At 33.1% G+C, this 18,118-nt stretch overlaps 1 protein-coding gene across 1 annotated transcript; it reads right to left on the bottom strand.

The window, feature by feature from the left end:
• Window positions 1–4,803: 4,803 nt before the first annotated feature.
• Window positions 4,804–5,635, bottom strand: LOC127808146 (snakin-2). The gene is made up of 3 exons (XM_052346549.1): window positions 5,411–5,635; window positions 5,244–5,292; window positions 4,804–5,132 (listed from the first exon to the last, which is right to left on the bottom strand). The coding sequence occupies exons 1-3, from the start codon at window positions 5,492–5,494 to the stop codon at window positions 4,951–4,953; spliced, it is 315 nt and encodes a 104-aa protein (XP_052202509.1). The 5' UTR covers window positions 5,495–5,635; the 3' UTR covers window positions 4,804–4,950.
• Between the last annotated feature and the right edge of the window lie 12,483 nt (window positions 5,636–18,118).

Consider the following 18,118-nt stretch of genomic DNA (forward strand, 5'->3'; position numbering starts at 1 on the left):
CATGCATGCCATGCATGCGCTGTTGCTTACCCAACTAATTAACTCTTGGGTCTTGGCATCTTATGCAAATTAAGCTTCCATTGAGAGCATATATTAATTATTGGAATTTATATATATATATATATATATATTGCTCGCGGACATTTTAGATTTTAATTAGGGTTTACTATATATGTTGAAGTTTTAACTTTATTTTCAGCTCATCTCCTAATCATGCATTGATACCTAGCTACTGCACTTGCACTGATATATATATATATATATATGTTGCCAAGTACTTGACGTATGATCGATGATGTTAATGGATGTTTGATGACATATATATATATATACACATAATATTACAAATGGATTCCAAAAATATTAATTTGATTCTATATATAATTAATTAGTTCATGTAACTGAATGATGATATCAATAGGCTTTTAATTATCTAGTGTTTGGTCCTACGTACGTACCTACCTAAAGTGCTCTTTTATAAAATTAAAGTTAAAAAAATGACCAAATGGATCCTTTAACTTTTATTTATTTATTATATATTTTAAGGTAACATCTCCACAAGAGAAAGAGATCATGGATCGATTGCAAAATTACATTTTATTTCTATATAGTAATGCAAATTAGACCAAAATATATATACATTAATAGAATGGCGTAACTTTTTCATCCATCAGTAGGTGACTGTGGAGCAGCAGGACGTACGTACGTACGGTGGCTGGCCGCTCCATTCAACTAATTAATTTAATTTATTTGATATAGCATATGGGATCATCAGAGAAAAAGAACAACCACGCCATTAATTGGCCCCATATTCATGAGTCATTTCACTTCTCCTCCTTCTAAATGGGGGTCAGATCTATAAAGGGCTGTAGCCCATGCGCCCCCCAAAAACAAATCTACCCCTGGGCAGACGCTACCACCTTTTGTTTAAAAGTACATTAATGATATCGTCTTTAATTACAATGTTTTTGTTACAAGAAAGCATGCATATATCCTCAGAATAATGTAACGTACACTAATCAATATATAGTTATAATTATAAATCATTATATATACATATATATATATATATACACAGAGACAGAGAGAGATAAGGAAGGAAAGGGACCCAGAATGGAGAAAGAGAGATCAGAATGTGCCAAATGGAATTTAAGCTGGACGCCACTTTATAACAATCACTTCTATATAATGCATGCATGCAAACGGACAAATTGGAGGGCACTCTCAGTTCTTAGCTATCCACAAGTCATTTGTCTTAATAATTAGTATCCCTAGCCAGCCAGCTAGCTAGCTAGTTTATTATATGTGCATGCATGTCTATCTCATCTACAAGTGTAGATGCAGTTAATAAGATCCATTAACATCATTGATCGATCGATGGAGGGTTTCATTCCATCATCATCATCATCTCTCACTTTCTACTACACGTACGTGTTCATCATTCTATTCTATTCTATTCTATTTCGCTATATATCCAGTTGTCACTTAAATTATTTTTGGAGTAATTAACCCTGAACTGATCAGTGAGTCCCTCAAATTAAAAAAAAAAAAAAGAGGCACCTATAGCTATTTGATAATTTTGTCCTTTTCTGTATCTTTCAATTAATCATTTTGTTTTATTTTTTGGTTGTAAATTAAAGCTGTATTTCTATTTTATGAAACCCGTAACACTTCTCTTGTGACTTAAAAAGTTATATATATATATATGTATGTATGTATGTATGTGAAACTGTCTTTACTTGAGTGAGCCAGTCAGTCCTAGAGTCACTGTATATAATAGTTAATGTCTTTTTAACTTCTATTAATAATTGCCATCCTGCACTGCAAATTTCATTAATAATGACAGAAAGATATATAGTTAAAATGGATATGGTTGAACGCGTACGGTGCATGCATGAAAATGTAATTATATGACGTGGATGCATGTACTGTATTTGTTGAGTTATGATTCAAAATCAATTGATAATTGTTCTTTTACATTTGGATTTAATTTTATGTGCATTTATGTTAATTGCATTTGGTTTATATATGTGTGTAAACTGGCTGGTTATTATAAGTCATTGGTCTCCACTGGAAACTCTCAATCGGACGGCTGCTAGCGATTTCCCCCCTTTGAATATAAAGGCATTCCAATTGGCTATTTAGAAGAACACACATGAACAGAATGAACACAAGAGAATAGAAGAAACACGCGCAAGAGAGTAACGATCAGAGCCCTAACCCTAATCAGGTATCGATTCTTTCACTAGGAAATTCACGATGTTGTGTGTGAGAGAGGTGGAGACGATAGTTTGAGAGTGTTAGGAATAGCTCCGATTTTCGTGAGCTTTGTATTCAGTTTGATTCGTCTTCTTGATTCAATAAAACGATTTTGATTCGTGTTATATATTCATGTAATCTATTACATATTATATTAATGGATTGACTAGAATGAAATTCTATCATGAGTAGGATCATTTTGATGCAAATATGTAAATGTTATGTTTATTTTTTTGCTATCGTTATGTGTGTTGTGTTCTTATTTTCGTTTCTTTGATTTTGTTTCGATATGTATCTTGGTATATACTGCCATAATTTTGATTGTGTGTTTATTTCACAAAACAGTATTATTGATTTATAAATAAAAATTGAACGACTTATATAGATAATTAAAATATTAATTAAACTACTAATTACGTACGTGTCCATAATGCAAGACCGCGTGCATGTGCTTTTTCAAGGGTTGAACATGTATACATGCCTGAAGAAGCCGCTTTAATCGTAATCTTAAAAGAAGGTCTAACCTGGGGTGCCAGGTGTCAATACCCCATGAAATTATTCACTTGCATTCTTACAAACCCAAGTCGCACTATATATGTATATTAGATTTTAAGGTGGGTTATAATGTTTTTTAGACTAATTTATTATTAGAAATTATTTTTTATATTAAAAAAAATATTTTTTTAATATAAAAAATAATTTCAATCGTGAACTGCTCTGGGCTTCCGCCCAGGGCAGCAGCTCACATGTAGATATGCTCTTAGTATCATCCAATAAGTGTATATATATATATATATATATATATTATTACCATTTACCAAAACAAGCAGCTGAGCGTTCCCAAAAGGGGTTTGGTAAGGGGGGGGGCCTACTCAAGTGGATTGGATTGGATTGGTAATCATAACAAACATGACTTTAATTAAATTGACTGTTCAAAATACATATAGAGAGGAGAAAGAGAAGAGATTGAGGAAATTTGGAAGATGGAGATGATCAAACTGGAAGGAGCCCAACCCCCCCTCCCTACAAAAGGTATATGCTTTCTCATCATATATATATATATATATATAGACGGTGTTTCGCCTACAGTTTTGACCGCTTACAAATTTTTTATTTAGCTTATTATAAGCCATCAATCTTATTTAATTACGTGTTTATTAAAACTTAAATGTTATCGAACTTATAAATTATTTTAATAATATTTTCAATAAACTACTCCCCTAACTTTTTCAAATTAATTCTTAATAATTTATTTCGTTAATCAAGTAAATGATAAATTGGTCTTCAAACAATTTCTTAATTTTCAACCTCTACTCGTCTCTTTTATCTTTCTGTCTTCTTTATCGCTACTTCCATCCAGCTCCCCCCCGTTATAGTCATCGCCTCCATTTTTATGGAAGCTGACACCTTTAGTGGCATCACCATCCCCATCAATTGTTGCCTCCAATCTCCATTATCTGATACCTCTTCCTTCATCGACCAGCATCCACGCTTTCTCAATTTCTTTGCATATATATAACATATATCTATTTAATATATCTATATTATTATTATATTTTTTAATAATTATGTATAATTTATTAATATATAATTGTAATAATTTTATCAGTTGAATATTAATTTATAATTTATTTTTTTAAAAATTAGTATTTTTATAAATTTTATTTATATTATTCAATAATATGTTAATTTTAATTTTTTTTGTTAAATTTTAATAATTTATCAACCTTTTTAAATTAAATATATAATTATATAAATAATAATATATATTTATCTAAATATATTATCAATTTAAAATGAAAATATAAGCGTTAAAAAAAAGGTAAGCCAAACAGCATTATAAGCATGCATGACTATGGCACGCTGCATTGCTTTACAGCTGTAACTTGTAATGTCTATTTTGAGGAGGCAAAAAGTCTATTTTGCACATATATATATATATATATATATTCAAAGCCTATCCATTTTGTTACACAATCAGACACAAAAACGTTATCTTACTTGACATATTTAAATGATATTTTTTTTTAAATAATAATGCTTCTGTAATTATTTATATTTTAAAATATAGCATGATATTTTGTAAGCACTTAAAAAATAAATTATATATAAAAAGTATTGTTTAATGATCGAACTACATTTTTATATTTTAGTTTTCATCTAATTAATTCTAAAGATGTGATCACTCCTAAAACTATATATATATTATATGGGGTGTTATATATTTTTTAATTTTTTTTAATAAATGAATTATTCTCTTGACTGGGGGAGCTCACGCCCCCTCTTATTTTGTCACAAATATTATGTTATTTAACATAAAAATAATAATAATAAATTGTAACTATTTCATTTTATTTTGCTTTTTGCTAAATTGTCCACCCCCTTCCGGTCTTCCACGCTTTAATGTTACGAAGGTACATTAATTATACTTACTATTGGCCTTCTCAATGTCGTCGTCTTCGTACGAACTCCAGACTAACTACTAGTTGACTATATATATATATATATATGTTTATTTATTAATTATTTATTTAAGATGCCATATTATTTTACGTTCTTCCCAACCATAACGTCGAAGGACCTTTATTTATGTATATTCTATACATACGTTATACAGCATACTTGCTCAAGACTCTGAGCAATCCTATCGGAGTCCGGCGGAAACCGCCACGGAAGATGGGTATTAGAAGATCAGGGGCACTTGGGCTTGCCACCGTGGGTGGTCATGTTGGCGTAGCAGGGGCACGTCTCTTTGTTGCCGGAGGTGCCGGGCGGCACACAGTTGCAGCGTTCACAGCAAGTCCCGCACGCCCTCATGCATATCTTGTGCCTCGACGCCAGCCTGCACCTGGCCTCGCACGCCGCGCCGCAATCTGCAAATCAATATTATTCAATCCAAAATCAAGCCACAAACACCGTAATCACGATCAGATATATATATATATATAGATGATCGATCAAAAGTAATTAATTAATTAATTAACCTATTTGCTGGAGGAGAGAACGGCCAACGCGGCTGCCGCCGCCGTTCATCTGCAGAAGAGATCAGGACGCGCGGTGGAAGAAGATCGATGAGTATGTATATTATGTATATATAATTCTCAAGTACAAGTACATAGATAGATATATATAGATAGATAGTTTTAATTACCATTTCAGTAGATTCTGCGAGGTAGACGATAAGAAGGGAAACAAGAAGCGAAGCAATCAGAGGCTTGGAGATACCGATAGCCATTACGTAAGCGTACTGCAGAAGTTAATTACTGAAAAGCGAAAGCTTCGATGGAAGCGTTGATCTGTGTGGTTTTGAGTTGGAATGGGAAGGGGTGGGTGCATATATATATATAGACAGGAGGGAGGGAGGGAGGGAGGCAGGAGGAGCGTTGATGAAGCGTTTGGAGAATCACAATGTAGAGCGTTTATTAAGGTTCCATTTTTATCGTACGTTGGAGTGACGGTTTTGTCTTCACCGGCCTAAAATTGCAATCCAAGGGCTTGATTAATTGCCCAACTACTTCGGGGGCCCCACTCAGCCTTATCAATTTGCCAAATGGCCCGATTCTAGTCAGAATTAGTGGTTGTGAATTGTGGTGGACAATGAAAATATTGTACAAAGTTAAACATAATATTTTTTCTTTAATTTGTTTTTTAAGACAAAAATACAATTGGACTTTGAAGGCTTTCTTAATTTCCAAGTGCCAAAATATATATGTAACTGTCACGTCTTTTATTAATGGATAGGCGTTACATTATTATTTTTTTAATTTATCAATTACTTATTTCTGATAAAATTCAAGTTGGCATAATGGATATTTAAAAAAACAAAACAAAAAGAGCAGCAGATCAATAAAGATAAAGTCTTGGGGCTTTGTAATGCAAAATGAATCCAAAATGTAATGTTTCTCCCAATTCCCAAAGCGCAAGGGAAGCTTGTGGAGGAGAGTTTCCTCAAAGTTCCATACTTTTTGTCTAGTTGTCCTGAAAATGAGGTTTCAGGTAATTGCAAACAGCTAGATAGATAGATAGCTGGGCTGCGTCTCAATTGTTCTAAAATAAAACTAAACTGCTAAATGAAACCATTTTCTAAATTCTATTATTATTCAAGACAATTCTCTGTCGAAAAGTAACAAAAAAGAATATTTCATTGAAAGCACCATTTCCCCGATATTTTGGTGGCAGTGTTGTCACTTCGATCGGGTTGGGGTACGTACGTGCATCTATCTATATATATGTGCTTAATTTTGAGTCCGATCTTTCAACATTAATTATTATGTGTATTGGAGTTGGATAGTACTCAATTCTTCGTAAGCTTCCCAATAATTAAGATTTTTCGATACTTAAAAAAAGTAGATTAAATTATCAAACTCAGTGAATGAGTGCAGCATGATAAGGGAGTTTTTGCATAAAATTCTGAAATAAATGCTTTGAACGAATGGATCCACAAGAGAGTGGCATTTGAGTGTGGGAGTCAGGCTGTTAAGCCGTCAACTCGTACATACTTCTGGCGAATCTCTGCCAATCCCAGTCCCATATTCTACACATCCATCCATCGTTAATTTTATAGAGAGAGAGAGAGAGAGATGGGATGGGATGGGAGATTTTGGCACGAGAAATACCATTTGATATCCCATCTAATGACACCGACAAAACAAGTGGAGTGGAGGGAAATCGACATTTCCTCTTTGGTTCATTAGAAAATAGCAAAATGTTCTTAGGAAGATGCTGAACCAGACCCACCGATACAGGGGTCGATGTGCCGAATCAGAAGAAATGGCAAGAATACTGTGGACTTTTGAGCTGGCTGTGCTTTGGTTGGGGGTTCACTTTGAGGCTGTGCTAAGTTAAGAAGGAAGGAAGGAAGGAATGAAAGCTTAGTAAGCAGACAGCTAACAAAGACAACCGCCCACCAGCACCAATCAGTGGGCTACACCCCCTACAGTGCCCGGGATCGCAAGCCGCGTGGCAATGTGTCGACTATCACCCAGCGACTCCTTAATTAGAACAAAAGATAATATAAGCTGTCATCTACAAACTACAGGCTAGGGTGGTACTGGTGTAAGTCTCATCTTGCAAGGCCCTTCACCTCTTTTTTATTGATCAGGAGAAACCTCTCAATATTGTTTAATACTTTTTAGTATGTATTACATATAAGTTTTATATATATATGGCATAATTTTTAAATCACGCGCATTAGAAATTAATATCCATTAACGAGTTGTTTCAAACGGTATTAAACCCACCAATTATTATTTTATCTCATCTCTGTGTGAGATTAAATTTGAGTATTTTAATTTGTCCCTAAATATATATAAAACCCCAAAACATCTCTCTTTTCACAGCACTTTTCATTCTTCTTAACAAATTTATCAATATTCAAACTCCAATCTTCCCAATCCATAGCAAAGAGTTCAAATCGTGACTATTTAGTAAATAATAAAAACTATCAACACAACGATACTGTTATGCAACAACTATCAACACGTACGGTGACATTTTTAAATTATTTCAGCAACTATTTTTTTACCAAAATAAGTAATAAATCAAGAAAACTAGAGTATGAAGTTGGGGAAGCCATTGAAATGGTCCAGATGTTGTGCAAGAGCAGGATGGATCTGCAGGATCTTGGAGGTTTTCTTCAATTTAGAGGATGAATTTTGTGTTTGTAATTTATATGTAGGACAAATGAGCATTTCAATTAAATTGTCAAAAAAAGTGTGGGACAAATATACCAAATATGATGAGATCAGTATTCCTTTTAATCTTATACCCGACATGATGAATTGACATTTTTAATCTCTATCACACTATTAAATTGCAAGTACCAAACGACTATAGATGATTTATGTGTTCAAAGAGTGTTTTAATTTATAAGACACTCTTTTGTTAATTTTTAATATTAAAATAGTCAACTAGACTCTAAATAGATTAGGTTTAACTGTATGTTTCTCTCTAGAAAAAAGAGAATCACTGAGTAGTGGTGGTGGACCTCCATCCTCATCCACCACCGCCTTGAATCCGGTCCGGTGGCTATGCTGGCTGTGAAGGTGGTGGACCATTTCTTCTAGTACGCCACAGCCTCTAATTTAAGCGTTTTTACAAATATCTTTTGCGCAATTTTCATTAAAAATCGATTAAGCGAAGCATTGAAAAGGCACCTCTATAAGAAACCAAATTACAAAAAAAAGAAAAAAACAATAGTGATATTAATGGCCGACGATGGACAGCACCAGTAACTGTTAAACCCAACAGGCATACCTTGCTTGCTGGGCAATTAATTTTGACAAGGATGGCTAGGCAATAAAACCCAGCTAGCAATCGTTGGGGCTTCGTTGAATCCAACCAACCAGAGAGAGAGTGAGAGAGAGAGAGATAGAGATGCTTAACTTGTTCTTCAATGGTTGGCGGTGACCAGATTCATCTTCTTCCCTTTAATTGGTTGTCTTAGTTTTAACGTAAGGCGGTTAAATGTGATTAGAATAAATGTAAAATAGCATCGTTTTAACCATTCCTTTTGCTTTTACAGTTTTTGTGTGTATATATAACAAAAATGTAAATTGCATTTAAATATTTTTTGTGCTTGTACCTCAAAATTTCATAGAAAATCCTTAATATTTAGAAAAAGTATAATGATACGTAAAACGATGAAAGCTTCAGTAACTGTAGCAGCAATATATACATGTAATCTGTTTCATTTTTCCTCGTTGATCATCAATCTTTAAAGGAGAAGAATCTTCTACTATTGTATATATAGTCTCCGACTTTATAGCTAGTCTACTTTACCTTCTTCTGTTGTTAACACTTATTTACCTATTCTTCCTATTCATTTTATGGTAAACCCAAGCTAAAGCAAACATTTTCAAGCCTAAAGTTTATCCTTCCCAACATACGTTATCTCCTATTCATACTGTTCCTAAAGAACACACCACTGTAACAAAAGCCTTGTCTAATCCTAAATGACAGGGAGCAAAAAGCAAGTGGAATTTCACGCTTTGGTTAAAAATAATACTTCGACTCTTATTCAATCCTCCTCAGATATACATTTAGTGGGTTGTAAATGGGTGCTCAAGATCAAGTATAATCCTGATGGTACTATTCTTAAGTATAAGACCAAACTTGTTGGCAAAGGGTTTCATCAAATTGAGGGATTAAATTTCATAAGACTTTTAGCCTTGTGGTAAAGGCTCCAGCCATGGGAGTTATATATTCCTCTAGCTCTGACATATGGCAGGCCAATTCAACATATAGGTATAAAATAATGCTTTTTTAAATGGTGATATTAAAAAAGCTGGGTTTTTTTTTTTTTTTTTCCTGCAAGTAAGAGTATATTAACAAGAGAAAAACACTGCAAAGCGGCTACACGAGACCGCAAGGCAAATCCCACGCAACAAACAGCACACAAAAGCACAAACATTCAAAGAGACAACGCACAACAACCTAGCAAAAAAGAAATAAGTTGCAAGTTAAATGAGGCTCTTTATGGTTTGAAACAAACTCTAAGAGAATGGTTTCACAAAGTCGAATTTACTCTATTGACTTGTTTTCAGTCTAGTATTTTAGATGCATCCATTCACAAGACTGCTAAAGAAGTGTTATATCTAGTGGTTTGATCCATGTAGATGACATTTTTATCACTGGTTCTTGTTCAATTATGTAGGATGTCCTGATACTAGAAGATCTACTGGTGGTTATTGTGTGTTTGGTGGAAATTTGTTGACTTGGAGAGCAACATGAGGTTTCTAGACCTAATGTTAAGGCAGAGTACAGGGCTCTTGCTAGTGGTGTAACAGGGATTTTATGGTTTAACTCTCTGTTCAAAGAGCTTGGCTATTCATTTTCTACTTGTCCAATTCTTTGGTGTGACAATATCTCTACAAAACATATGACAGAAAATCCTGTATGTTATGCATGTATACTAAGCATATTGAAGTTGATCTTCATTTCTTGTAAGAAAAGATGGCAAATAAGTTGCTAGAAACTCAGTTTGTTCCCACAGAGTCTTAGTGGGCTAATTTGCTAACAAAATGATTTAACTCTTTCTCGTTTTAAATTTCTATGCTCTAAACTTATTTTGGTTAAATTTCTGATGGAATCTTCTTGTATTAACTACAGCCAACTGTAGCAGCAATGTATACTTGTAACCTGTCTCTTCAAAAGATGTAGAAGAGAGTGAGAGAGAGAGGGGGAGAGGGGGGAGGGGGGGGAAGGGAAGAGACTTGTCGCCATTGAATCTCGTGATCGCAAGAAAAGAAACCCACTAATGGTGGGCGATGGTTGTGGAGCAAGAGGTGTAGGTTCTGATGAAAAAAAATGTAATGTTGGCTGGTCGAGAATTTTCTTTTATAGACATAAAAGCTTCAGTAATCAGAATTGCTCCTTCCTTGTCAATACAAATAAAATAATGCAGAAGGAAAATTGTAGGACCAAATTCTCTGCCCGTTCTAGTCAAAGAACGGGCAAGCCCATTGTGTCGAATGGAGTTGTTGGTATGTGGTTGATAAGGATGTTGACGTGGGTGAGCTTGAAAATAAATTTAAATTTAAATCTAAAAACAGTTAATAAAATATGGTGAAAACCTAATTAATTTCCAAGAATTTTTTTTATTTCAATTCTAGTTGTTTTGACCGAATGTTATGCTATAATATTTTCCATTTTATGCTCATTTCAGTTTATATTTTTGCTATATAAATTGAAATCTATGATTTAATAAAATATATGGCTTAATTTTGCAGTTGAAGACTCTCTCGTTGTTTTGTTGTTTTTCTCTTTGTTTCTATCAAAAACCAACAGAATAGTATCAGAGCCCTTCTTCTTGAGGGACATGTGAGATTGAGTGAGCCAAAATATAACCCAAAAAAGCTTTCACCTATCTTACACAATACACAAAATCCTACAAACCATTTTAAATGGATTCAGAACTTTCATTCACTGCTTTTACACCACTAGTGTTTGATGGAATAAATTATCAAAGTTGGGTTATTCGTATAGAAGCTTATCTTGAAGCAAATGATATTTGGGAAGCTATTGAAATGAATATGAGATTCTTCCTTTGCCAACCAATCCAACAATCGCACAAATGAAGAGTCACAAAGAAAAAAGGCAGAGAAAGTTAAAAGCAAAAGCAGGCCTGTTTGCAACTGTCTCCTCTACTATCTTCACCAGAATTATGACGCTGAAAACAAGCAAGGAAATTTGAGATTTCCTAAAGCAAGAATATGAAGGTAATGAAAGGGTCAAAGGTATATAGGTGTTAAATCTGGTCCAAGAGTTTGAGATACAAAGGATGAAAGATTTAGATTTAACACTTACATACCTTTGACCCTTTCATTACCTTCATATTCAGGAAATCCTAGATTTCCTTGCTTGTTTTCAGTGTCATAATTATGGTGAAAATAGTAGAGGAGACAACTACAAACAGGCCTACTTTTGCTTTTGACTTTCTCTGTTTCTTTTCTTTATGACTCTTCATTTGTGCGATTGTTGGATTGGTTGGCAAAAGAGGAACCTCAAACCTTAAAAATGCAAATTTTTAATTTTGACATGTCTTAGATATAGGCATATGGTCATTTTATAGTTTATGGTTATGAGGCATAGGTATGGTTATGGGGCATAGGCATAAATATGATTTTAAGTAGAATTAAAATAACTCTTCCTCCTCCGGTTGACTATTCATTGTTGTTTCGGTTCCAACACTTGTTTTTTGAATGATTTGTTTTTTTACAATGATGACAAGTATGATGATTTTCCTTATTGTTCTTCATTGACTTTACTTGAAAAGCTTTTTCAACAGATCTTTCTTGCCTCGTAAGCTTCATTTGTTCTTGTGCTTGTAAAGCATTTAGCAATTCTGCCAAAGTAATACTTGACAGATCTTTAGTATTTTCCAGATATAAGATTGTAGCTTCAAACTTTTCTAGAATAGTAACAAGAATTTTTTACATAATTCGAGAGAATCATCAAATGTAGTACCAAGAAGCCTTATTGTTGACACACATTTTTGTAACACCCCGCATCGAGCGATAGGAAGGTCCGGGATAACTTACCCTGATAGGCCTACGCGAACTTCCCAATGGGTCACCCATCCTTGGATTATCCCAGGTCAAGCACGCTTAACTTGGGAGTTCTTTGCCTACATTCAGCCCAAAAGGTATCCAGCTGGTGTTGTTTCATTCCTTACTTATCATCGATATATACTACCTTCCTTTGAACTCTTGGGGTTTTACACACATCGTGTCATCATGGGCCCACAACCACGGGTCAACTCTTAGCTATCGCCCTTAAACGACTAGGAGTCCCACCGCACTTATGAGCCTCTCAGTCACCCTCTGGGTGACCGATGTGGGACGAACCGGTGCTAACGCACCACCGCCAGAGCCTCCCCCTAGCAATGCTGAGAAGTCTATTAAAATAATCCTTGATTGAGAGTTATTTTAACTCTACTCAAAATCATATTCATGTCTATGCCCAAAAAATGCCTATGACCCATAACCATACCTATACCTCGTAATCATAAACCATAAAATATCCATATACTTATATCTAAGATATGCCAAAATTAAAAAATTGTATTTGTAGCTCTAGAGCCAAAGATGAGTGTTGAGTGCAATACCTCAGGAACTGCTAGTATGTCGTTGATAAGGATGCTGATGTGGTTGAAAGTCCGCTGATAACTTGAAAATAAATTTAAATTTAAATTTAAAAATAGTTAATAAAATATGGTGAAGACCTGGTTTCTAGGAATTTTTTATTTCAATTCTAATTGTTTTGACCGAATGTTATGTCATAATATTTTTTTACTTTATACTCATTTCAATTTACATTTTTACTGTATAAATTGAAGTTTATGATTGAATAAAATATATAACTTTTGCAATTGAAGACTCTCTCCTGTTGCTTTGCTGTTTTTCTCTTTGTTTCTGTCAAAAACCAACACATTGGCTATTGCCATTGCCACTCCGCCCAACAAAAGAGCAGTACAAAGACTAAAAACAAGCTAACAGGTCGCATATTGCACTTATGTAATGACCATTAATAGCCAATAAATTTCACCTGGAATTGAGATCCGAGATAAGGGAATTAACATCTCCATCATATGATATAATAAACACAACATTCTTGCCACTCGAACACCAATATAAGCAGTCGTGATCAATTCAACACAAAGAACATTATCCGTGAAAGGTAACGACCAACAAGAGCTAGCAGCTAGTATACACCCGTACGTGGTGATCTCTAATATATAACACAACCAACACCTGCTTGATGAGGTAATTGGGAAGAGCACCATCAACATTATCTTGAAAGATGGAAAAATAGGAGGCTGCCAACAGCAAATTGGTTGGGGCGTTGGCATACACGACGGGATAGAATGTGTATCTCTTGAAAAACAACCAAATAATTCCTTGCAAACATGACATCTTCAGCACCCATAAAGGAGAAATCACGTTAAACATTCAAGTGAACTGTTTTGTTGTGAAGCTTTTCATCTGTTGAAAAGCTTTTCATATAGCTGTAATATTTGAAAATTTCAAAGATATTGGATATTTAAAATTAATTTTTTAATTAATGAAAACCAGACTCAAAGGAGGCTTAATGATAATTTGGAAAGGTATTGGACCTCAGAAGGGATCCAAGAGAACCAAAAACGTGAATTCCTAAAGGAATGAACCTAATTGTAATTTGACAAAAATTGTAAAATAGACCAATTTCACTAAGTTAATAAGCCAATTTTAAGCACCAAATTGGACCAAACCGAATCCAATTAGGTTGATCCTAGTACTGGACATTGTAAATGGGGTTACAACAAACTCAGGGACTGGAATTTATAGGAAATCGGTAAGTAGATTAAAAGTTATTGGAGTCGAAATTGGTTCAAATGCATGACTAGTTGATTGGATGGCTCACTTTGAACCCAAATAAAATTTGAATTTGCTAGTATTGAAATGAACCAAAAGATGGGTATTGAAGCAGATATAACCCAAAGACAATGTACAACCAAATTTCATAATCGACCCTTGGATCAAAAATAATTGAGCTCAGGAAATTGTTGAAAAACTTGCTCGAGACACAACAAACTATTTGGGTAAGTCATTTTGAGCCAAAATTTTGAGCAAAAGATTATGAATTAGATTGAATTGTTTTTATGACACTCAAAGACAACATGGAGAAGAACATGTTGGTACTCTCGACACTAATTTCAACCACAGACAAGCAACATATTGAAGGAAAAAAATAACCAAACAAAATTAAAGAAACCAACTAAGTGTTAACTAGGCAATGCATAATTTGATTGAATCTGAGCTTCAATCACTCAAATTTGATAGCAAACAGCCATATTTTCTAATATAAGGAATAGATCTTGTGAAATCCACTGAAATCATACCAAAAGCTGCAAAAATTAGGTAATGGCAAGGTGATTGATAAGTGATGGTAGTGTGTACAAGCAAAGACGGCACAACTATAAGGTCAGATAAGCGGTTGACTAAGGCCCCCAATTTTGAAAGGCACCAGTTTCAAATTTTTTTATTTTTTAATAATAAATATTTTATTTAAAAAATTAAATATAAAATACTAATTTTATATTCCCTTCCTTATGCTCTCCGCCCAATTTTGTATTGTTGCTCCGCCCATGTTCATAGTTCTCAATTCTTAAACCCACCTATTAAACTCATTTTTCATTCCCCCCCTCTCTCTCTCACTCTCACTTCCCTTCCTCTCTCTCTCACTTCAGCACTCAACAATAGCAACACATCTTTGTTCTATAAGTTACATTTTCTCGCGACCCCTTTGTCTCTCTCTCTCTTGCTTGTTGTCATTGTTGGGCTAGTTGTCGACAATTACTTATGTTCTTCTCACTTGTTTCAACCTTCAGACTTCACCACTTTAGCAACAACAATCAGCATTTGTGTTGTTTGTTTGGTATGCGTTTTGTTTTTTTTTTACTTTAACTTTTGTTTCTGAATTTGTTATTTTTTAGGCTTTCTAAGTGTTCTTGTGTGGATATTTTTTTTTTTGTTTTGATTTGTTGTGAACTTGTGATTATAATTATTAGATGCAGAGCCGGCTTAACGAATTTTGATGGATAAGTTTTGGATGTTTATTGTTTAGATTAAAATCATTAGATGCTATCCAATTTTAAGTATTTTTAATTTATACTTTTATTGCTTTACATACTCATTGCCATTTGATGTAGCAAATTTGTGAGATAATTATTTTAGCATTTAAAGGAAAAAATATATAGCATAATTAGCATTATATATGATATTAGAATTGAACATATTTGCTCATGGATGATAAAAAATAAAAACATTATATATGGTATAAATTAATATTGTATATTTTTATTTTTCCTCAAAAACATGCATTGTCATGGAACTAATATTGGCTCTAATGATTCAAGCTACTTTTCAGCAACTAGCCGAGATCTATTGTCCTATTTTGCTATCTCTTTCCCTGTCCACTTAATGAAAAGCAACCACATCACCCATTATCAAATAGTAATTTTTTAAAAAAGTTATAAAATCAAATAATAACATATATATAATTAACATAATATATATACTCAACATATATGTCATTTATAACATGACATATATATAATCAAATAATAACATATATATAATTAACATAATATATATACTCAACATATATGTCATTTATAATTTTTTTATTTGATTTTATAACTTTTTTGAAAAAATTACTATTTGATAATGGGTGATGTGGCTGCTTTTTATTGGATGGACAAGAAAGGAGAGACCAAAATGGGACAACAAATCTCAACTCTTGAGCAACATGATTGGCTCAAACTCATTTAATCAACTATTTTTTTAAATAATTCAAACATAAATAATAGAAGAATATCCTTTTACACTCAAGAGATTATCTTATTTTGTAATTGATTAAAATTTATTATTTTTTAATTTAATAAAATGATGTAATTTTTTATAAAAATGTATATTATTATCCTTTTATAAAAAAATTAATACTCTTAAAAAGGTCTTAATAATTTTTTTTTGCCTAAGGCCCTAAAATGTGTTGAGCTGGCTTTGTGTACAAGTAACCAAAAATCAATCATAAAAAGTGAGGTTTTCTTCAAAACTAGAAGCACAACCAAGAAAGAGTAAGAAAATGGTAGAGAAATGAAAGAAAGCTAAGATTTTTGGCCGTTTGAAAAATCAATCTAGCGAACCCTAATGTGATGCCCCACTCCTCGCCTTAGGTTCGACCTGGGTGAGTGTACTTACCTTTCAACCTTAGTAAAAATGTCAAAAGCTATTGTTGCTAGTCATTGGACTAAAATAAATTTGGTTTTATCTTTCTTTTTTTTTACTTATTAGGAATAAAGCTTAATTAGACATAATCCTCCTAAATTTGATTAGTTCCAAATGAGACTCATTTTCACTATCCAAGTTACTTTAAATTGAGGGGGAAGATAAGTTATCAATTAGAACATGATTAGTTAGCATTAATCTCATAACATTTAACTGGGTCATGCACAATGGTACTTGAAATTATATGAAAGATGTGAGTTTAGTATACTTTGTCTAGATTTCTTACACTTCTTTAATAAACGTGCTTAATAACGCATATATGTTAATACTTGTTTTTCCTAATCATGAGGTCCTTACACTTCATTTTTCATTGCTAAAAAAAAAAAAAAAATTATAACCGCTTGCTACTAAACATACAAATCAAATTACATGTCGCCATGTGGCCCAAAAAACCACAACAAGAGCTAGCTTAATCCTTAATTAATGTCTTCCCTTTGCTATATAGTACCTGTAGAATATGGCAAGATAAATATGCACTTATAAGCATTACTATTTAATAAGGATTCAAAAATATTTTCAAGCATATTATGCCATGAAATGCAACACTTTGTTTGTTGTCGAATGTCACTTTTGGCTGAACTGATTGGATATCCTCCATTACTATTTAACTGAGAGGGTCCTCGTGTAGCTGCAGATGTGTCCATCCACCCAACCAATAAGGATACCACAACCCTATTTACCCCGATGCCATAATAACTTTCTATGGCCATAGACTCTCATGGAAACTTTAAAAAGATCACTTTAAATGCATACAATCTGGAAATTTAATCATCTAGCATTTAACTTACTATCAGTTCGTGAACATTTTTAAAACTAACAATGCAATAAATTCTTAGAGGTTCTTCTCTTCGTATTTTAATTTTATATTTTGAGTGTTTATTTTGAGATTGTTGAATATGCGTTTTTTTGTTCGTAACATTTTCTGCGTTTTAAAAATTTTGAGTGTATTTGTGATAAAAACAACTAAAACGGTTTTTTGTTGTTTTGAGTTTTTTTTATATATTTTTTTTTCAAAATACTTTTTTAAAAATATAAAAATAAACATACTTTTACTATTTAAAAAACTGAAAATTAAAAACGATGCGAAAATAACAAAAAAAAATAAGACTTTATTTGTTTCTTTTGGATTTCTCACGTGTGAAGTCTTCTCGTGAATTTGAGGTTACAATTAAACAAAACACGAAATGTTATGTTATTGATCATGTTGGGATTTAAGGGTAAATGTTAAATTCTTAGAAATCTCTTTTCAGCCCTCAAATTTCTAGAAATTAAAAACATTTGATTCATTTTCTTCTAGATGTTTCATTTATGCCCAAACTCTTTTTAAATCAACGCTAGGGCCCAAAACCATGTAATATGTACATAAAGCCCTTTTTATTTTCCTCAATTACATCTTGCCATAGATTTTATAAAAATTACATTTTGAACTCATACCTTACCGAAACCTCATTTAATCCTAAAACAACACCTTAACCACCTTAATCACGTTAAGTTTCTCAAAGTTTCAAAATAAACCATTTAACCAAAAAATT

The sequence above is a fragment of the Diospyros lotus genome, chromosome 8, assembly GCF_014633365.1.
Source record: "Diospyros lotus cultivar Yz01 chromosome 8, ASM1463336v1, whole genome shotgun sequence".
Lineage (NCBI taxonomy): Eukaryota > Viridiplantae > Streptophyta > Magnoliopsida > Ericales > Ebenaceae > Diospyros > Diospyros lotus.